General features: G+C 43.7%; 1 protein-coding gene across 6 annotated transcripts in view; it reads right to left on the bottom strand.

Moving 5' to 3' along the window:
• Nucleotides 1-6932: 6932 nt before the first annotated feature.
• The window catches only part of ERICH2 (glutamate rich 2), a 49516-nt gene continuing 33321 nt past the window's right edge, over nt 6933-23127 (bottom strand). For 2 of the 6 annotated variants that reach the window (XM_069733116.1, XM_069733117.1), the window contains exons 8-13: nt 17031-17129; nt 16689-16747; nt 15976-16109; nt 13368-13425; nt 11687-11758; nt 6933-7253 (exon numbers count right to left, since the gene is read on the bottom strand). In XM_069733116.1, the coding sequence (XP_069589217.1) occupies nt 7126-7253; nt 11687-11758; nt 13368-13425; nt 15976-16109; nt 16689-16747; nt 17031-17129 (550 nt within the window). In that variant the 3' untranslated portion in view covers nt 6933-7125. Of the gene's footprint in view, nt 7254-11686; nt 11759-13367; nt 13426-15975; nt 16110-16646; nt 16748-17030; nt 17130-17177; nt 17287-23127 lie in introns of all 6 variants that reach the window. The other 4 variants (XM_069733119.1, XM_069733118.1, XM_069733114.1 and 1 more) reach the window with 4 other exon arrangements.

The following is a 23127-nucleotide window of genomic DNA, read 5'->3' as shown; positions in this document are numbered from 1 at the left end:
CCCACATCCTAGATATCACTGAATGAAATATTCCAGTTGTAAATCTTTATTCATTACATAGTGGAATGTGTTGAGAACAATAAAATCTAAAAATGATCAACGTAAATCACAACTAATATCCCACGGAGGTCTGGAGTTGGAATGATGCTCAAAATCAAAGTGGAAAATGAAGCTACAGGCTGATCCAACTTCAGTGGAAATGCCTCAAGACAAGGAAATGGTGCCCAGTAGTTTGTGGCCTCCACGTTCCTGTATGACATCCCTACAATGCCTGGGCATGCTCCTGATGAGGCGGCAGATGGTCTCCTCAGGGATTTCCTCCCAGACCTGGACTAAAGCATCCAACTCCTGGACAGTCTGTGGTGCAACGTGATGTTGGTGGATGGAGCGAGACCTGATGTCCCAGATGTGCTCAATCGGATTCAGGTCTGGGGAACGGGCGTGCCAGTCCATAGCTTCAATTCCTTCATCTTGAAGGAACTGCTGAAACACTCCAGCCACATGAGGTCTGGTATTGTCCTGCATTAGGAGGAACCCGGGGCCAACCGCACCAGCATATGGTCTCACAAGGGGTCTGAGGTTCTCATCTCGGCCCCTAATGGCAGTCAGGCTACCTCTGGTGAGCACACGGATTGCTGTGCGGCCCTGCAAAGAAATTCCACCCCACACCATTACTGACCCGCTGCCAAACCGGTCATGCTGAAGGATGTTGCAGGCAGCAGATCGCTCTCCACGGCGTCTCCAGACTCTGTCACATGTGCTCAGTGTGAACCTGATTTCATCTGTGAAATGAATTCCTAACAATGAAAAGAATTCCTAACAAACAGGCAATCCCTGCATATGTTGAGGCTGTCTAACAGCCACAAATCATGCAGCTGCAGGGACTGGAACATAATATAGGAGCACTGCCAGATGCTCAGATAACGCACGAACTTGGTTGGATAAGACGATATCTGAGCACGTTTGCTCATCACTATTTGAGATGTTTCCCATTTATAATACAAAGTTGCAGCATTTCATCCCTTTTTCTCTTTTGCCACATACTAACATGTACCAGGCAGAAAATAAAAAGCCATTTTTATTGGCCTTCACCTGGCAATAAATCCCTAAGGACAAGCTTATGAGTGTGTCAGGAGTTAAAAGTGGCTCAAAACAAGTACTTAAACTCTTCTCTTTTTTTTTTGACTAGCACTGGCCAAACTTTAAGGCTGGGATCACACTTGCGAGTGCAATGCGAGAAACGAGTCTCTGGCATCAATACCCAGTACTGCCGCCGGCACTCGGGACCGGAGCATTCAGCTGAATAGAAATACATGGAGCCGCACGCTCCGGTCCCGAGTATTGCTGCGAGAGACTCGTGCGAGTTTCTCGTATTGCACATGCAAGTGTGACCCCGGCCTAATGGGGGAATTGGCAGCAAAAATCAATATTTTGTTAATGTGCATCGCATAATGAATCTGAAAGTGTTACTGCTGGAATTAGGGTAATATTGCATATCCAAGGCAGATGATAGCAATGGTAGATTGCCATAGAAAGTATCTGACAATGGAAAGAGGGCAAAAGGGAGAATTTAAACCACCTTGAGGATTTTTAATGTTTGCACAAATAGTTGGTAATTCCTTCCAATTTAAAGTATATGTACGTCACGTTGTACTAGAGTATACAGAATATTCTTCGCTATGAACATTTCCACTTTAAGAATGTATCAATGCTCTGGAACTATAAGGATAAGTTCAATACGAAATAATGAACTTTTTGGAGCGTTCTTAAAAACATTTATCAAAACTACTTAGAAAATTCTTCCTATGCCTTTCTATGGGAAACCCTCATTTGTGCACAAAATGGCTTTTTCACGGAGATTCCACTTGGAATCTGCAAGAATAAAGCGCTGCAAAAAATGAGCCTAATGCCCAGCAATATTAAAACGACACTGCAGATGCACACGGTCCATTCAGAAACCTTTAAGCTTTTAAAAGAAGTAATATTTTAAATTTTGGGGTGGCTTCATTTGGAAGCCACCCCCTCTTTATACTTGAAAGTATGGGCGTCAAAATTGCAGAAAAGCTGCCAGCAAAACGGCTTCGCCATAGAATTCCCTGGGTTCAGACAGCTTCCTAAATAAGTCTTGTACACGTACCCTTACTGTTCTTAGGTGGAGTTTATGAGCTTTTTTTGTTTCCTAAAGAGGTTTTGAAAAACTCCTGGTGGAAAAAAGAAAAAAGTTAATGTGGATTTTCTGAAGTGGATGCTGAAAGAACCCTTTCGAAACTAGGTGCTGTCCAATCAAAAGACTGAGAAGATTTTGTCTTAAAAAAAACTTATGGTTTTTGAAGGCCTCAAAGAAAAATGTGTGAACATAGCCTGGTGAGATGATCTACAATTTAAAAATTATCCAATGATCCAAAATTATCCAATTTTGCTTGTTCCATTTCTTCTACGTCAGTCCATAAGTTGAGGATGATATTAGATTGTGAAGTGGGTAAAATAAGGGAACGTTACTGATGGAAAACTTATACTCAGCAATATAGTCTTGCTTTAGCTCTATAGCTGTAAACAGAAGCTTTCCACCCGACCTACGCTGCAGGCAAAAAGACAGCCAGCTGCTCCATAAAGCATAACCAAAACTGAGAAGATCCAGCGCAAATCCAGGGGCGATAATGAATCATGAGCCAGTATTTATAACATAGCACACAAACAATGAGTAACGGAACCAGCCATAAGGCGTTGACTTGATAAAGGGCTTCATCTTGGTCTTAAACAACAACCATTGTGTTATAAATAAAACTACTTTCTGCTTCATCGCTGGGGCGCAATCATCCACCATTAATTTTACATTCAGTGGCAGGTGCATTATTTGTTTGATATATTACGTGATGTCTTCTGTAGGTTTCTATATTGAGCTCATGCACCTTCGCACGTCTTACCGGTGCCTTGTCACTTTGCTGGCGATTTGTGCCTCTAAATAGTAACACCTTCTTCTGTCCAGGAACGCACGCTACTCTCAACAAAGTGAGACCCCCACACACAGAGTTAAGTCGTCAAGGGTCTAACACAAGGACATTAATAGCTAGAAGATAAACCATTTTTAGTGCGCAGGGGCTACGTCATCAAAAGGACATTGTTTTGAAGCCCCTGGACACAACTAATCTGAGATCATTGGAGCGTGATGGTGCAACCAGCTCAGCTTGGAGGCAAGTCATCCCGGCTCATGTGGCGGCAATAGAAAATAATCTGAAAATATATCATCTATTTTACAAATGGAATAACATGTGTTGCTGATCTAATTAAAGATGGGCATTCCTGCATTATAAAGTAATAGAATAGTCAATAGTGGTCCTAATAAATATTGCAAATAACAATGAAATGGTATGATGGAGGGATAGAATATGAAAAATATTTCATATATAGAGGAAGTGATGTCACCTATATGTATAAAACAGCATAGTGCAACCAGAGAAAATATGACAGTATAATAGACAATATAAATGTATCTATGGCATAATAACAGGCTACATCACTGAAAAAATAATTGAACATCTACATCAATATCTCATAACTAAACAGATGACAGCACACTGAGAAATAGTACACTGAAAAAGTCTTTTGACTATATCATAGATCAAATAGTAGTAACAGGATGTAATTTACAAAGTAACTTCTTAACCCTCTTTAAAAGATTTTCTAATCATACTCATACAGTACCAACACTGATCAAGGCAACATTACCCATTACTTGCAGCGTAAGCATCCAGGAACCCACCACCCCCGACGCGCGTTTCGCAATTAAATACTTCATCCAGGGGTGATGGGCTGCTTGTATGGAGATTATTTAAATTGTCAATGGCCAATGTCATGGCCATCAATTATTTACTGGTGTGAAACTGCAGGTGCATGTGCTAGTTACTTCCTGGATATGCTGTTGTCGTCATAGCACATCTGCAACACATGATTCGGTCATCGAAATGGCGATGATGTGACTCTGTCATTACAAATCCGCATCATGTGATACGGTCATGTTTGCAAGCGTCATTCAGATGCCGGTCATGTGACACAGTCACATGTACAACCCCGGTATTGGTGTATTGATCTAATTAAAGGCATAAATGGAATATATTATGATAAAATTTAAAGGAACTTTTTACAGAAGCAACATTTTTAATATATATTATATATACAGCTCTGCCAAAAATTAAGAGACCACCACATCAAAACCCTGTCATGGGCAGCCCAATCTTCAGACCTGAACCCCATTGAAAACCTCTGGAATGTAATCAAGAGGATGATGGATGGTCACAAGCCATCAAACAAAGAAGAACTGCTTACATTTTTGTGCCAGTAGCAGTGTGAAAGACTGGTGGAAAGCATGCCAAGACGCATGAAAGCTGTGATTAAAAATCATGGTTATTCCACAAAATATTGATTTCTGAACTCTTGCTGAGTTAAAACATTAGTATTATTGTTTATAAATGATTATGAACTTGTTTTCTTTGCATTATTTCAGATCTGAAAGCCTGTTTTTTTTTATTTTGACCATTTCTCCTTTTCAGAAAAAAAAATAAAAATAAAATTTATTGCTTGGAAATTCGGAAACATGTTGTCAGAAGTTTATAGACTAAATGAACAATTTACATTTTACTCAAAAATATATCTATAAACAGAAAAATCAGACAAACTGAACATTTTGTAGTGGCCTCTTAATTTTTGCCAGAGCTGTATGTATGTTTTTATAATTAATTTTAAATGGTCATCGGCACGTCACCAAGTTTTACATAAATCAATAGCACAAGTGAATATAACAAATTTAGTAATATATCTTATCATACAAATTTGCTTCTTTCTCCACTTCTGAGCCACATATCCCGCTCACCTGCCTCCTGATCTCATCATCCACTCTGAAAAAAACAGCTCAAATTTGTTTTGGGCAGAGGAAAATGGGCTGCCAGCTCACTGCTAAGATCTTACATCTTCACAGTGACCACCGAGCCTCACAACAGGCTGATAACTTCATGTTCTATAGAAATCACTTCTTAGTAGTCATCTCCGGAAGGATTACAATATTATTATTATTATTTATATAGCACCATTAATTCCATGGTGCTGTACATGTGTAAATGGGTTACATACAGGGTTATAGATATCGCTAACAGTAAACAAATTTACAGTGACAGACTGGTACAGAGGGGAGAGGACCCTGTACTTGCGGATTTACATTCTTCAGAATAATGGGGAAGAGACAGGAGGTTGGTGTTCTGCAGCACTGGTGGTGGTGAGGCGGCTGCTCGAGTGGTCGGTGACGTGGCGGCAGCTCGGGTGGTCGGTGACGTGGCGGCAGCTCGGGTGGTCGGTGACGTGGCGGCAGCTCGGGTGGTCGGTGATGTGGCGGCAGCTCAGGTGGTTGGTGACGAGGCGGATGCTTGGGTGGTTGGTGAGGCGGCAGAATGGTTATTGCAGGCTGTAGGCTTTCCTGAAGAGATGGGTTTTCAGGTTCCGTCTGAAGGATCCGAGGGTGGTGGATAATTGGACGTGTTGAGGCGTGGAATTCCAGAGGATGGGGGGATAATTTTAACAATATAATGTTAACACCACATATAGATAGCACAGGATCCACCATTCATAATAGGTGATGGTCAAAGCTCATCTCTTCCCTTACTCTGCACAAAGACCTCTGCAGACGACACAGAACATGCCCACAAACTATCCCTTAGAAGTCAATTAGACAGCAAATCTCAGACCTGCTCTTCACAGACAGAACAGTAACTCAGGCAGGATGGTCATCCTCATAGTAAGAATACGAATGTAGAGAAAGATCTATCAGTTTAGTAGAGTGGGACCAGGAGAAACCAGCAGGCAAGGAGAAGCCAGTGGGGCCAGGAGAAGAATGTGGACAGGGAGAAGCCAGCAGGGCCAGGAGAAGAATGCGGGCCGGGAGAAGCCGGCGGGCTGGAAGAGGCCAGCAGGCCAGGAGAAGCGGGCTAGCCTTCAGTGACAAATTCGCTTAGTCATCCTATTCAAAATGTTTTGTTGGAAGCACTATGGCGTTTCACAGTAAAACATGGATCTTTGTAACGATGGAGCCTGTCTCTGATTTATGGTGCCGGGAGTTTGGGCAGCGTGAACCACCTAATAGGTTACTTTTAATGAATCTATATTTTTGCAGCTCTTTGAAAAAATGTATAATTGTCTAGTACCAACCTTCTAAACCATTACCACCATTCGTTTAGTCCAGTAAGGCTCTGTTCTCTCGTGCATTATAGACCTGGGTTTCTGACAGGCTCTGTGTTATTTTGTTTTTGACAACATAAATAGAACAATCCTGACAGTCCCAAATAAAGTCTATGAGGGACATGAGACTTTAAAAGGGGCCATATCTGCTCAAAAACAGATTGAACATCACCCTTTGATATATTGAAATCGTAATGTTAAGGTGAAGAAAATCTATATAAAAATAATTGTATTGTTTTAAGGCGTTATCACATCAAGATGATCATTGTCTCATTAGGGCATAGGGATGACAAACAGGAGAGTTGCACATATCCTTGTGCCAGAGCAGAAAGCAACTAAGTAATAGAGACCCCCAAACCCTGCTCATGCTTATTTCAAATAGATGGCCATTCATTTCAATAGCTGACAAGTAATACTACATTTTACCCTAAAAATACCAAACGTCTAATTTACAGTTGACCACAATAATTCTTAGTAACCTGGACCAGCTGCCAAATCAATAATCTATAGCCACTGGTCTGGTGTATTGCAAACCTCTTACTCTCGGCACCTCCTCCGATAAGTGGTCCTCACAACGTCATCCCATTGCAGCGTAATGAATGTGTAACATCACAGGAGCCCACTGAAAAGAAAAGGCGAGGTGATGAACCAGGGGCCTAATTTCTTTTTGCTCAACTTTAGTTCTGTTTTGTAAAAGAAACGTATGGAAATGACTAAAATACAATTTTTATTTTTACAATTTTCCTTCCATCTTCAAAATATGCAAATATTTAGCATTCACATTTGTTTGTCAAAAATTCCATAAATTATTTGACAGGAAAATGTTTGTCATCGACTTGGAGGAGAGATGATTTTTGGTAGAGTTTGACATTTTTCAACCAGAGTGATTAATGATTATCAGGTTTAAGAAAGGTGTCTGGCAGTACAATGGTTTTCTTCATCATCCTCATCGTCACAATCATCAGTATCTTCTTCATCTGTCTCCTCATCTGAGTCTTCACTGTCCTCATCGTCACTACTTTCCTCTTGTTCTGCAATGTATTAAATACAATCATTAATCATTCTACCACACTTGCTCCTAAGTTGTCCAAACACGAGGCAGTAAGGAGATGTGCACACGTTGCGAATTTGCTGCAGATCCGCAGCGGATTTTCCGCGCAGAATCGCTGCAGACCTGCAAGTGATTTACAGTACAAAGTAAATCAATCGGGGAAAAAAAATGCTGTTCAAATGCTGCGGAAAAACCCGCAGCAGATTTTAAGGACCATGTCATTTCTTTTTGCGGATCGGCAGCGTTTTTACACCCATTCCATTATAGAAATCCGCAGGGGTAAAAACGGATGCCAATCAGCAAAGAATCCGCAGAAAATCTGCAGTAAATCCGCAAAAAAAAGATTTTGACCTGCAGATTCCATGCAGAAAATTCCGCAGGCAAATCTGCAATGTGTGCACATACCCTAATAATTTCTCAAAGTGGCTGCAGAGACAGCAGGAGGTCCTGTGCTCCTGCTCATTAGCCTCATGTAATATTCACTGCACCCGCTGTCCATCACCTTGGTGCTGAAGCTGCACCGAGTTGGCTGACAGGGGAGCAGTGCATATTACATGTAACTGCACTCCCCCTCCTCCCATCATGAATATGCCCACTGCAGGCACACACATAGCCCCCCTCCCCCAGTCACTACATGCCCCCTGCAGGCACACACATAGCCCCCCCCCCAGTCACTACATGCCCCCTGCAGGCACACACATGCTCCCCCAGTCACTACATGCCCCCTGCAGGCACACACATGCTCCCCCAGTCACTACATGCCCCCTGCAGGCACACACATGCTCCCCCAGTCACTACATGCCCCCTGCAGGCACACACATGCTCCCCCAGTCACTACATGCCCCCCTGCAGGCACACACATAGCCCCCCCCCCCAGTCACTACATGCCCCCTGCAGGCACACACATAGCCCTCCCCCAGTCACTACATGCCCCCTGCAGGCACACACATAGCCCCCCCCAGTCACTACATGCCCCCTGCAGGCACACACATGCTCCCCCAGTCACTACATGCCCCCCTGCAGGCACACACTTAGCCCCCCCCAGTCACTACATGGGGCATGTAGTGACTGGGGGCTATGCGTGTGCCTGCAGGGGGGCATGTAGTGACTGGGGGGCCATGTGCATGCCATATAGAGGGGGGGGGGGCCATATGCGTGCCAGCAGGGGGGCTTACAGTGACGGGGGGGGGGGGGGGGGGGAAGGTATATCCAGGATGTGATGGGGGGCAGTGTGCCAGCAGCACAGGGGGCCAATGTGCCAGGATGGGGGTTATATAGATACCAGGATGAGGGAAATATATATGATTTGTAAGACGGACACTGGCATTATAAGACAGACCCCATTTAACAAAATTATTTTTTTTCTTTTTCTTCACCAAATTTGGGGGTGCGTCTTATAATCAGGTGCGTCTTATAAAGCGAAAAATACGGTATATATAGATATATATATATATATATATATATATATATATATATATATATATATATATATATATATTATATATACACACACACGCACACCTTACCTCGTGAGCAGGGCAAAAATAAGATAAACTCATACCGATCCTACAGGCTACCGGAGTCCTATTGTAGTTGTTCATGAAGGAGTCCTACATAACTTACGGTCGTGGCCAAAGGTTTTGAGACTTTATTTTTCACAAAATTTGGTATTTTAGTGTTTTTAGATTTTTTAAATCTAGTGCTTCTATGGTTACCGAATCACAATTATAAGCATGTTTTTAATTTTTTTTTTTTACAAATACATCAGGTTTATGCAAAGACTCAATATTTACAGTGTTGACCCTTATTTTTCAAAACTTCGGCCCTTCGCCCTGGCAGCAGGATATCAGCCTCTATGCACGATCCTGACTGATGACCGCCCATTCTTGTATAATCAGTGCTTGGAATTTATTCACAAGCTCTCTATTTTTTTTTGTCAACCCACTTTTTGATGACTGTGACATGGTCTCCATCATGCTGGAAAAGCATTGTTCATTACCAAATTGCTCCGGGATATTAGGAAGAAATTTTCCTTGGAGGAGGTTTACATCCAATTCTTTATTCATGGCTGTGTTCCTAAGCAAAATTGTGAGTAAACCCTTTTACCATTAATGAAAAGCCGCCACATATGAATGGTCTCAAGATGCTTTACTGTTGGCTGACACAAGACTTATAGTAACACTCACCTTTTCTTCTCCTGACTTCTTTGCTACCCACCTTGACACTAGGCAGTCTCCAAAAGGCTTCACTTTCCTGTGCGAGAAGATACACCGACTCCTGCCTGCCACCATTCCCGAGCAAGCTCTGCCCTGGTGTTGAACTGATCCCATTGCTGTATCCTCTTTAGGAGACAATCCTGGCACTTTATGGACTTTCTAAGGCACCCGGAAGTGTTCGTCACAACAACATCGCTTTGAATTTCTTAATTACCGTATATACTAGAGTATAAGCCGAGATTTTCAGCCCACTTTTTTGGGCTGAAAGTCCCCCTCTCGGCTTATACTCGAGTCATACCCAGGGGTCAGCAGGTGATGGGGAGCGGGGGCTGTCTAATTATACTCACCTACTCCTGGCGCGGTCCCTGCAGGTCCCTGGCGCCGGCAGCTTCTTCCTGTACTGAGCGGTCACATGGTACAACTCATTACAGTAATGAATATGCGTCTCCACCTCCCATAGAGGTGGAGCCGCATATTCATTACTGTAATGAGCGGTAACGGTGACCGCTCAGTACAGGATGAAGCTGTGGCGTCGGGGAAGCAGGGACTGCACAGCGCCAGGAGCAGGTGAGTATAACCGGGAGGGGAGCGCAGCGCGATATTCACCTGCTCCCCGTTCCGGGCACCGCTCCGTCTTCTGCAGTGACGCTCAGGTCAGAGGGCGCGGTGATGTGGTTAGTGCGCGCCCTCTGCCTGAACATCAGTGCTGAAGATGGAGCGGCGCCGGAACAAGGAGCAGGTGACTATTGAAAGTCATTTTTTATCGCAGCAACAGCAAATGGGGCAAGTGTCTGTATGGAGCATCTATGGGGCCATAACGTTTGTGCAGCACTATATGGGGCCATAACGTTTGTGCAGCACTGTATGGGGCCATAACGTTTGTGCAGCACTATATGGGGCCATAACGTTTGTGCAGCATTATATGGGGCAAGTGTCTGTATGGGGCATCTTATAGGGCCATAATCAAGGTTTGTGCAGCACTATATGGGGCAAATATCTTTATGGAGCATCTTATGGGGCCATAATCAGCATTTGTGCAGCATTATATGGGGCAAATGTGTCTATGGAGCATCTTAGGAGGCCATTATTAACCTTTATGCAGGATTATAAGGGGCATATTTTAATATGGGGCATCTTATGGGGCCCATCATAAACTTTATGGCGCATTATATGGGGCTCCTGATTCAATATGGATATTCAAAAACACTTAACCTACTGATGTCTCAATTAATTTTACTTTTATTGGTATCTATTTTTACTTTTGACATTTACCGGTAGCTGCTGCATTTCCTACCCTAGGCTTATACTCGAGTCACTAAGTTTTCCCATTTTTTTGTGGCAAAATTAGGGGGGTCGGCTTATACTCGGGTCGGCTTATACTCGAGTATATATGGTAACTGATAAATGGTTGAGTTAGGAGCAACTTTACAAGAAGGAAGATCCTTGCCTGTAAAGCCAATTTCATGCAAGGCAATGATGACTGTGCATACTTCTTTGGTTAAAAGAAGAAGACATTTTAAAGCAACTAGTCTGCTCTGATCACTTTGTCATGTTGGGTGAATTATATCAGCTGACTTGTCCTTGTTAACACTTTCTCCTGAGCCATCGAGATGATCACTTTGTGACATGGCTGAAATTCAGTGGAATTGGAGTTTTTGTGACTAATAATTTTCATGGCAATAAATGACTGTGCAATTAATCTGATTACTTTATACAACAATCTAGAGTGAATGTAAATTGCCACTATAAATGTTAAAGTACCAAACTTTGTGACACAAAAATTTGTGCCAGTCTCAAAACTTTTGGCCATGACTGTACACTGGTACAATGATACCAAAATTTATACCATTAATGTATATCTGTCAGGTCTATTCAATCAAGGTGGGCAGCAGTAGAAACATTAAGCTCAAGAATATATTATTTTCTATGTCATTGTCATTTTTTTTGAATTGCCACCAAGGATCCTCCAGTGCCAACCAGCTGATTTATTACTTCTGTCACACACAAGAACTGATGAATGAGAAGCATATTCACATACATAAAATGTTTAAAATAAGTGCACCTTTGCTTTATGATGGTCAAGGTAAGGCCACTGCAATAGGATAGAAATGCAAAGCAAAGAGATTGTATAGTAAAGGATTAACACTATGTGTACTTTCATTCCTATAGTTATCATAAAGAAATCAGTGATTCTTACCAATTTTCAGCATTTCCTCAATAAGAGGTGAAAACTGTACGGCCTCTGGATTGTTGGGCTCATATAGAAGTACTAGAATATGGAAATAAAAATGTAAATAAAACATTCAAAATGTTTAATATAATATCAAAATCACTATAAATATAACTACAATGTTTTTTTATTTCCAAAAAATTTGAAGCTTTTTAGATATATATGTTAAACGGGCCACAGAGGAAACCTGTATGGCCCCATTACAGCCCCCCAGGGTCTGTTCTATAGTTTTTCAAAAGTTAAAAATAGTGAACAGCATCTACCCGTCTGGATCTGGCCTTGAGCATTTTCATCCTTAAAAAGGCTAGACATGCAAGTTTTTTCAAACTTATCAAGAGAAAATGGAATGTGTAAATGAGCAATGATCCAGGGAGATATTTACTCTTATTACGAATTACTGGAAGGTGTAATTGCAGACATATTGTTTGTCGATTTACTTTTACAGGCTCGAAAATAAAAACAAAACAACGGCATAAAATGTATAAAGTGATGGCATATCTCCAGCATATTTCATCACTAACCTCTGAGATCTCTACTACTGGAAGGTCTTTTAGGTTTTGTTGCACAGTAGGGTCCTAACCACCCACTGTGCAGCGGAAATGGACAAGGTCAGCTGCAGTTTCCTGCACAGCAAGGTGGCGTTACTATGCAGGGAAACGTAGAAATTCTGCAATGTTAAATTAGAGCTGTCACCCCATCAATATACAGTATCTGATTAATTGGGGATATCAGGGGACACCTATCCTAATATGCCATCACTCTATAAAATAAGAATACTCCATGATAACTAAATATATAAAAAAAATATTCAAAAATGTCCTATTGCAACATTAGCATTCAAAGTGACTCCCCACAAGTGGTAGTGATTCCTTTAGTAATTCCATACGGATGCTGGAAAATAAAATTCGACAGCACAATCCTGTCCATACGACCACCAGCAACCTGTATGATCTTAAAGAGTAACTGTAGTTTTACTTTTTTTATTTTTTTCACAACTCAAAAGTGAAAATAGGAAAATTGTAATATATTTTTTCTTAGAAAAAATTTTGTTACTTTCTCCTCTTTTGTTGCTCATTCTCAAAATCCTTAATTGGCAGATGAAATCTGTCTTTAGTGAATATAGATTTACCCATTACTGAGATAGGAGAGTAAGTTCTATGGAGAGGGGGGCGAGGAGGAGAGAGTAGCTAGAGACAGACACGACATTCTGCTGCAAGTTCTCTTGAAACAACAGTTACGCTCTAGCTCCTCTCTCTATAGAGTTTTAAAGACAACAACCAATATCTCTTATCTCTGTCTTCTCGGAATCAAGATTTTACCCATCAATTGAGAGTAAAAAAAATCAATCCCAGAGATGAAAAAGCAGATTTCTCTGAGAAGATATATTACAAAGTTGCATATATGTACTATTGATTTATGGCATAAGGCTTAAATCGACGGTTAATCTTTAATGTACCACAGAGGCTTTCCTTAGTAAAACAGGATGAATTCTAAACTCTATTTTAAAATAATATTGGCACTATTGGATTATCATATATCATTGCAACACCAGAGGCAACAGTTTTGTTAAACCCTGCTATAAACATGACGCGCAATGTGAGAGATCAGAGATACTCATCTGTGCAATATGAACAAATACGGTACATACTCATCTGACATAGCTTTTGTGCCACTTGGTAATCTTCGCCCATTACAGCACTGATGAACTAAAAAAAAAAAAAAAAAGGAATAAAAAAAAATGATGAAACAGAATATAATAATCACATAGCAGCAGACTACTGCTTTAAGGCATGTCAAGCAGTATGTATTTTATGTTATGTGTAACCTCTAATGACAAGGAAGAAAACATGGCTGAGAGGCAGGGAGGCTGCGAGGCATGGAGGCTGCGAGGCATGGAGGTTGCGAGGCATGGCGGCTGCGAGGCATGGCGGCTGCGAGGCATGGAGGCAGGAGGCATGGCGGCTGCGAGGCATGGCGGCTGCGAGGCATGGCGGCTGCGAGGCATGGCGGCTGAGAGGCATGGCGGCTGAGAGGCATGGAGGCAGGAGGCATGGCGGCTGCGAGGCATGGCGGCTGCGAGGCATGGCGGCTGCGAGGCATGGCGGCTGAGAGGCATGGCGGCTGAGAGGCATGGCGGCTGAGAGGCATGGCGGCTGAGAGGCATGGCGGCTGAGAGGCATGGCGGCTGAGAGGCATGGCGGCTGAGAGGCATGGCGGCTGAGAGGCATGGCGGCTGAGAGGCATGGAGGCTGTGAGGCATGGAGGCTGCGAGGCGGGGCTCCTGCAATGGGGCATTTACCCTAGTAGATAACCCATGTAAATATAACAATTATCACTAGATGATCAAGCAAAATGCACTGGTGCATGCCCGAACACCTTCAACGGTGCATTTTTACCAGTAAATAATCAGCCCGTGTAAACACACCAGCGATCAGACAATGAATAAGCAAAACGCACAGTTCTAAGAGACAAAACCCAAGAAATAAATAAAAATGAGCATATACCCTACTGCAAGTAAATAGTAATAGTTAACACTATTTAGATTAAAAAAAAGCATAAGTCATCCCACCATGACAATGTGCACCCATCGGGATGGTCCTAATCTGTCTCTAGCATTAAAGCCTTACTATGCATCATACGACGTCAAAGTATATAAGGGCAGAGCAGGACAGGACCCCAACTGAGACCTCCATCCATGGGAAGCCATACAGATTAAATACTGGCGCAGAAAGGGAGGGCTTGCCCCGTGTTTGTACAGAGTACGAGAGATTACTGCAAAACCCAAAAACTGAGCTGGACTATAAGAGAGGGAGCACGGAAGGCAGAGAGCACGGCAGGCAGAGAGCACGGAAGGCAGAGAGCAGGGAAGGCAGGGAGCACGGCAGGCAGGGAGCACGGAAGGCAGAGAACACGGCAGGCAGGGAGCACGGCAGGCAGAGAGCACGGAAGGCAGAGAACACGGCAGGCAGGGAGCACGGCAGGCAGAGAGCACGGAAGGCAGAGAACACGGCAGGCAGGGAGCACGGCAGGCAGAGAGCACGGAAGGCAGACAACACGGCAGGCAGGGAGCACGGCAGGCAGGGAGCACGGCAGGCAGGGAGCACGGAAGGCAGAGAACACGGCAGGCAGGGAGCACGGCAGGCAGAGAGCACGGAAGGCAGAGAGCACGGAAGGCAGAGAGCACGGAAGGCAGAGAGCACGGAAGGCAGAGAGCACGGCAGGCAGAGAGCACGGAAGGCAGGGAGCACGGAAGGCAGGGAGCACGGAAGGCAGGGAGCACGGAAGGCAGAGAGCACGGAAGGCAGAGAGCACGGCAGGCAGAGAGCACGGCAGGCAGAGAGCACGGCAGGCAGAGAGCACGGAAGGCAGAGAGCACGGAAGGCAGGGAGCACGGAAGGCAGAGAGCACGGAAGGCAGAGAGCACGGCAGGCAGAGAGCACGGAAGGCAGGGAGCACGGCAGGCAGGGAGCACGGCAGGCAGGGAGCACGGCAGGCAGAGAGCACGGAAGGCAGGGAGCACGGCAGGCAGAGAGCACGGAAGGCAGGGAGCACGGCAGGCAGGGAGCACGGCAGGCAGGGAGCACGGCAGGCAGGGAGCACGGAAGGCAGAGAACACAGCAGGCAGGGAGCACGGCAGGCAGGGAGCACGGAAGGCAGAGAACACGGCAGGCAGGGAGCACGGCAGGCAGAGAGCACGACAGGCAGAGAGCACGGAAGGCAGAGAGCACGGAAGGCAGAGAGCACGGCAGGCAGAGAGCACGGCAGGCAGAGAGCACGGAAGGCAGAGAGCACGGAAGGCAGGGAGCACGGAAGGCAGAGAGCACGGAAGGCAGAGAGCACGGCAGGCAGAGAGCACGGAAGGCAGGGAGCACGGCAGGCAGGGAGCACGGCAGGCAGGGAGCACGGCAGGCAGAGAGCACGGAAGGCAGGGAGCACAGCAGGCAGGGAGCACGACAGGCAGGGAGCACGGCAGGCAGGGAGCACGGCAGGCAGGGAGCACGGCAGGCAGGGAGCACGGCAGGCAGGGAGCACGGCAGGCAGGGAGCACGGCAGGCAGGGAGCACGGCTGTAGTAAGAATTGCTGTTCAGCCTTGTAGAAATTATACAATGCAAACACTATGGATAACTGGACAGCCTCAGGTCATCTCCGCTGTAATCCTGACACCTAGTAACATAGTACTAATTATGTCTATTGCTACAGCCCCAATGGGTCCATTACCAAGTGCCCGCTTGTTGTTAACCCAAAGCCAAGTCACCTCTGCTAGAAGCTCTATGGGGGCCCGGCTGGCATCATCGTCGCTCTCATCTTCCTCACTAGACTCCTCCAGACGTCCTTTGAAGTTGTCACTATGAATGGCCAATGATTGAGGTCCTGTGGTTCCTTTTTCATCTACAGTAATAAAAATCATACAAGGCAATGTGGTTAAATTACAGCAGATCTTATGGGGGTGAGGATGGGTGATGACACATAGTTCAGGCGCAGAACATACACTAGAAATAAGTGATGTGATAGTTCTAACACCTCCAATATACTGGTCTCAGTTTTTATATATAGCTTATACTTTATATTCAGGTTGCAGAGATTTTGCCATCTCCGTTATGGCAAATTTTTCTTTAAAGCATTTACAATGGAAAAATACACACAAAAGTTTGATGGATGCGAATCTATGTCCACATAGGTTGAATGATGTCAAATACTGTACACTCCAGAGGCATAGAAAGGCTTTTGTCATGTGGAACAATCTGCCGAACCACAGATGAACATGCCTCTCCCACTAAACAACACCACTTTTCTTGACACTTTAGATTGTAAAAGTCATTTTTTTCCCCTAACAAAAATAACATGTCATTAACATTTCTTCTTTTTTTGCACAATAAAAAAAGTGCTGAAACATCCCCCCCCCCCAACACTTCTGAAGATCATTACCAGTATTTGCTGGCAGAGAGGACGACGTTTTCTGCATTTTACCTTCTTCTGACGTGTTCGTTTGCACAATAGGTGCAACACTGTAATCTGGAATATTACTGCTGCAAACAAAAGCATTGACCTCGTTAATCTAAATAATCACAGATGAGTATCTTCCCATTGGTACTTGGAGGATTTGTGGTTCTAAGATCGCTTCATACTCCCAACAGCAATTTACCTACTTCCTATTAAATACTAAAAGTGTTTACAAATCTGGGGAGTAATAAAGGTTTGTTTTAAAAACGATCCCAAAATCTAGGAATATGCAGAAATTTACACCAAATTCCCCAACAGTAATGCACCCACAGATGGGGATGAATATGGCTGTGACCCTTTCCCTTATACCTCGGTGCCGAGGGCTTTACAGAACACAGTGGGATCTGTCTTGTAGGGATAGAACTTTTTCTCCCGGCTGATCCTTGTCTTCCAGCTGCGCTGCCAGGTCTATGGAAGAATACAGCTTAGTTTAGTAATAAATGGGATGGCACTTACATGGAAAGTACACTGGCACCTATTGGCCCCCATGACACAATTATGTGGCAACGATGCATTGCAATGGTAGCCTGGTGCCCCTTTGCTGCTGACATCTTGGCACTCTGAACTGAGATTCAATGGAGACCGAGATTCGTAATATACAGTATATTGTGGTATTGCAGTATATGGTATAATATTGGATAATTACAAATTCAAGTCCCCTAAGGAGACTAAATAAAAAATAAAAAAAATAAAATAAAATATAATATATATATATATATATATATATATATATATATATATATATATATACATACATATATATATATATATATATATATATATATATATATATATAAATAAAAATTTGAGTCGCTCCATATTTCTTTCATCCACTACAAACGAAAATGAAAACATTGTTTGGAATCTCCGTGTCCTTTAAAGTCTAGTGTATCAAAATATAATAAGCAATACAATAGAATCCATAATGAGAAAAAAAGAACTGCGGTTCTTCAATCACCACTCCTCCCTAAAAAAAAATGTAATAAAAAACCAATCAAAATGTACTGAAGTTTGGTATTAGTACAAAGGTAAGCCTGTTCTGATCTCGCAAAATTGTGACAAACCCCAATTTTTGTTTTCTGTTTATTTTACAAACTTCTGAATTTTTTTTCCGCCATGTAAATAAATAAGAAACTATGAAATTTTGGCTTTCATGTTTCAGAGTCATTTTTACCATACAGTGAATGCCACAATTTCACCGGAATTGGAATTTTTTTTTCCATGTTTTCCACTAGATTAAATGTTAAAGTGAATGGTGTTAGTCAAAACTACATCTCTTCCTGCACAAAAAAAAACCCCACAAGCCCTTATAAGGCTAAGTAGAGGAAAAATAAAAGAAAGTTATGGCTCTGGGAAGAAGGGGTGAAAAATACCGGATTACTCACCGGTAATGCTCTTTTATAGAGCCCACGACAGCACCCACTAGAGAGAGAGGGGATCCGCCCCTAGGAACAGGAAACCTACAGAGAGATAAAAGGGGCGGTCCCCCTTCGCTCCTCAGTTGTTTTACAGAGAATAGGAGGAACCGCCGCCAGTTTTTAGTTAATAGGATCAGGTATATATACATATTTACAACCTTCTACTATAATATTCTATTATTTACACCTCACCACAACGGCACCACGTGCTACTATAAAAAGGGAGGGATGTGAATGGGTGCTGTCGTGGGCTCTGTAAAAGAGCATTACTGGTGAGTAATCCGGTATTTTCTATTCGCCACGACAGCACCCACTAGAGAGATTTACAGAGACTATAGATTGGGTGGGTTTACTGAGTCAAGGACCGATATCCCAAAGGCTAGATCAGAAGCAGAAGATAGGTCTAATCTATAGTGCTTATAGAAGGTACTAGGCGAAGACCAAGTTGCAGCCTTACATATAAGGTCTATTGGCACGTTCGCCTTCTCTGCCCAGGAAGTCAACAAGGCTCTTGTAGAGTGTGCTCCTACATGCAGTGGTGGATCTCTTCCTCTAGCTTTATATGCCAAGACAATGGCATCTCTGATCCAGCGTGACAACGTGTTCTTTGTGACTCTGGATCCTTTGTTCTTTCCCTGGAAAGACACAAAGAGAGCCCTACTCTTCCTCCAGTCCCTAGTTCTCTCTCAATAAGTCAGAACAGTCCTTTTAACATCTAGGGTATGAAGCCTCATTTCTTCTGGAGTTGAGTGGTCTCCATAAAAGGTAGGTAAAAAGATCCCTGGGATCTATGAAAACTAGTGGCTGCCTTAGGAAGATAAGACGGGTCAGTTTTCAAAATTATTCTGTCAGATGTAACGGATAGAAATGAAGGATCTATTGATAAGGCTTGGAGATCGCTCACTCTCCTAGCAAATACTAACGCTACCAACAACACCGTCTTTAATGAAATAACCCTCAATGAGGCTGTATGCAGAGGCTCAAAGGGGCACTGTGTCAATGCATCTAGGACTAGCGTTAGATCCCACTGAGGGACCTGTGAACTGGTTTGGACCTCTCACAAGCTGACACAAAACGGGATATTCACCTATCGCCTGCAACTTCATAACTAAAGAGAGCTCCTAGAGCTGAAATTTGAACCTTCAGAGTGCTTACAGAGAGCCCTAACTCTCGACCTCTCTGAAGAAACTCTAGTATTGAGAATATAGGAATCTCAGCAGAAAGTTGTGTATTATGGAATTCCCCAAAAAATTTTTTCCCCAGATTTTAACGTAAATTTTGGTAGTAGAAGGCTATCTACTATTCATGAGGGTATCTATTAGCCCTCTAGAAAATCCTCTAAGATTTAATAACTGCCTCTCAAATTCCAGACAGTCAAGTTCATGCCTTTCACCTGAGGGTGGAGGAATGGACCATGAGAGAGCAGGTCCTTGGTCTGAGGCAGAATCCAAGGGTCTATAATTGACATCGCCCTGAGCCATGAAAACCATGGCCTCTTGGGCCAGAATGGGGCTATCAACAGCACTCTTGCTCCTTCCTCCCTTATTTTTCTTATAACTATGGGCAGTAGATTCCATGGGGGAAAAGCATAAGCCAGGCTGAACGTCCATGGCACCTGAAGGGCATCGAATATGTCCGGATTGTCCTGTCTGCATAGAGAGGTAAATACTTTGACCTGACGGTTGGATCTTGTTGAAAACAAGTCTATCTGGGGTATACCCCATCAGGCTGTTATTAGTCCGAAAATCCTCCTGTTGAGCATCCATTCCCCTTGAAGGGTGTGACAGCTGAGGAAATCGGCACGAAAATTGTCTATGCCTCTGATGTGAACCGTTGACAGGGACAACAGATGACCTTCGGCAATTTTCATGATGTTGGATGCAACTTTCATGAGAGAGTCCGACCGAGTACCGCCTTGACGGTTTAGATAGGCCACCGCAATGGTGTTGTCGGAGAGAACCCTTGTGTGAGAGCCTCGCAGCTGGGGAAGAAAGTGGAGTAGGGAATAATATATAGCTCCTAATTCTTTAACATTTGAGGAATTATTAGTTTCCGATCTGGACCAAAGACCCTGAACCATCTGATCCTGGAAATGTGCTCCCCAACCTTCAGGACTAGCATCTGTGGTCACTATACTAGAAGGAGTGATCACCCATAGAACTCCTCTCGAAAGATTTTCCCAATCCAACCACCATGTAAGGGAGTGTACCACCTCTAAAGTTAACATAACTGTCTGATTCAAACGTCCACTTTTATTAATGTTTTCATCTAACACAAATTTCTGAAGTTGTCCTGTGTGAAATTGTGCCCACTGAACTGCAGGAATACATGAAGTCAGTGAACCTAGCAAGGGCATGGCACTTCTTAATGACATACTGCGTTTTTTAATCGCTAAGCCCACTTTATCAATTATGGAGGCCTTCTTATCCTCAGGAAGCCAACATATCTGGTCAACTGAATCTAAAAGGAGCCCCAGGAATTTTTGACAAGTTACGGGCTGGAGTCTGGACTTTTCCCAATTGACAATCCAGCCAAGTGTTTGTAAAGAAACCACAATTTCCTCCAACCTTTGTTCATACTGGAGGGGGGTCCTGCCTACAATCAACAGGTCATCTAGATACGGAATGACCAGTGTGTCTTTTAATCGTAGATAGGACATTACTTCTAATAACAATTTAGTAAAAACCCTCGGAGCCATAGACAACCCAAAGGGCATTGCTCTGTATTGTAGATGACGAACCTGACCATCTATAAAAACTGCTACCTGAAGAAACTGTTGGTGTAACTGGTGTATGGGAAGATGGTAATAAGCATCCTTAAGATCCAGTACTACCATGTAACAGTTTGGGAATATTTTTAATTTTTTATGGCTGAACGAATGGATTCCATTTTAAATGTTTTTGGTCTTATGAAGGTGTTCAGTTTCCTCAAATTAATTATAGTCCTGAAGGAGCCATCAGGTTTAGTAATAAGAAACAAGGGAGAGTAAAATCCTCTCCCAACTTGAGATGACGGGATGTCTATTAAAACCTGTTTGGCTAAGAGGGATTTAATTTCAGTTTCAAGTGCCTCTTGCTGTGGCCTGGACTTTAAGGTAGTTAGAAGAAAAGAATCCAGAGGTGTCCGGATAAAGTCTAAAGGTGAGGCCCGAAGATCTTAAATTTATGGCCCATGGGTTATAAGTAGTGTAGAGCGATACCTTCCGATATCGGAAAGTATCGGTATCGGTTGGGATCGGCCGATATTCAAAAAATATCGGATATCGCCGATACCGATACCCGATCCCAATGCAAGTCAATGGGACCAAAATATCGGAATTAAAATAAACCCTTTCTTTCCTTGTAGGTTCATTCTACATCAAGGAAAACAACTAAGAATAATGTAGGATGTATTGTGGGAGGTGGCGGAGACATTAAAGGCAATGAGGTTTAGCCCAATCAAATAGAATAGCATGTTTTTTTTTTTTTTAAGACGTTCGGAGTGAAAAAGATATTGAGTATGGAAATTTTTTTTTATTTTGTCAGATATTGATGTTTCACTATTCCACGCCCTTCCCCTTCTTTTTTTTTCTTTTTTTTTTTTACTTTTCCCACACTTTCATCTTCATCATCATCAGCATCTTTGACATCAACTTCTTCTTCACCTTATTCATCTTCTTCTTCATCTTCTACCTATTTTTTTTTTTTATTACATTCTTCATATTCATTTTATTCAACTATTATTATTCTTCCTATTCTACATATTCTTTTTATTCCACTGTTATTATTCTTCCTATTCTACTTCTTCATCATATTCTCATTTGTGACAGGCATTCCCGTAGTTGTTATCTATAAAAGTTGGAAGATTACACCTTCCGTTCTGCCAGTCACAAAAGTTACATTTGTCCGCGTTCAGTTTGGCCTGCAGCATCAGGCTTTATCCAGGGGCACCACGAGGAGGAACGGACTCACCCCCATACACTGCTTAGTCTTCTTCTGCATATAATTTAGATAATATCTTTTGCTCTGATATTAAGTCTTATGCTTAATGTTCTTCTGCTCTTTGTTCTGCAGCCTCTTGTTCTTCTGCTTCTCGGTCTTCCATGTCGTCGTCTCCAGGGTCGTCGTCTCCAGTGTCGTCATCTCCGCCGTCGTCGTCTCAGCCGTCGTCGTCATCGGGGTGGTCTTCCGGGTCGTCGTCGTCGTCATCGGGGTGGTCTTCCGGGTCGTCGACTTTAGGGTCTTCAACTTGGAAATGTAGCAGAAGGTACAAGAAGGCTGAGAAAATGCCAAGAACCAGCTGATGGAACTGGAACTCGGATGGCTACCCGAAGGTTCAAGAGCCTATGGAACTACCGAGGACCAGCTGACGTTACTGGAACCCGGTTACTAAGCAGGAGGTACCCGTGCTAAAAAGCACTACCAAGGACCGCCTGAGGTTGGCGGAACTCGGATACCCAGAAGGAGGCACCTAAGCCAAAGGCTCTGCCCGGAACCAGCTGACGGTACTGGAACCAGGATGGGGAGCAGAAGGTACAAGAGCAAAAGACACTGCCGAGAACCAGCTGACGGTACTGGAACCCGGATGGGTAGCCGAAGGTCCAAGAGCCAATGGAACTACCGAGGACCAGCTGACGTTACTGGAACCCGGTTACTAAGCAGGAGGTACCCGTGACCGAAAGCACTACCAAGGACCACCTGACGTTGGTGGAACTTGGATACCCAGAAGGAGGCACCTAAGCCAAAGGCTCTGCCCGGAACCAGCTGACGGTACTGGAACCAGGATGGGGAGCAGAAGGTACAAGAGCAAAAGACACTGCCGAGAACCAGCTGACGGTGCTGGAACCAGGTGGTGGACCTGAAGGTCCACAGGAGAGGAGAGAACAGCTAGGCCGCGAGGCAGCCGCAGTTACCGAACCCCAACAGTCCTACAGGGGGAGCTGGGCCTACTGGCACTACAGAACCAGCCTTGACTACCAGTTCACGCAGCCCACATAGGAAGCTCCTAAA

Source organism: Ranitomeya imitator, chromosome 7 (assembly GCF_032444005.1).
Source record: "Ranitomeya imitator isolate aRanImi1 chromosome 7, aRanImi1.pri, whole genome shotgun sequence".
NCBI lineage: Eukaryota > Metazoa > Chordata > Amphibia > Anura > Dendrobatidae > Ranitomeya > Ranitomeya imitator.
Note: the sequence above shows the minus strand (reverse complement) of the source record. Positions and strands in the feature narration are given on the sequence as shown.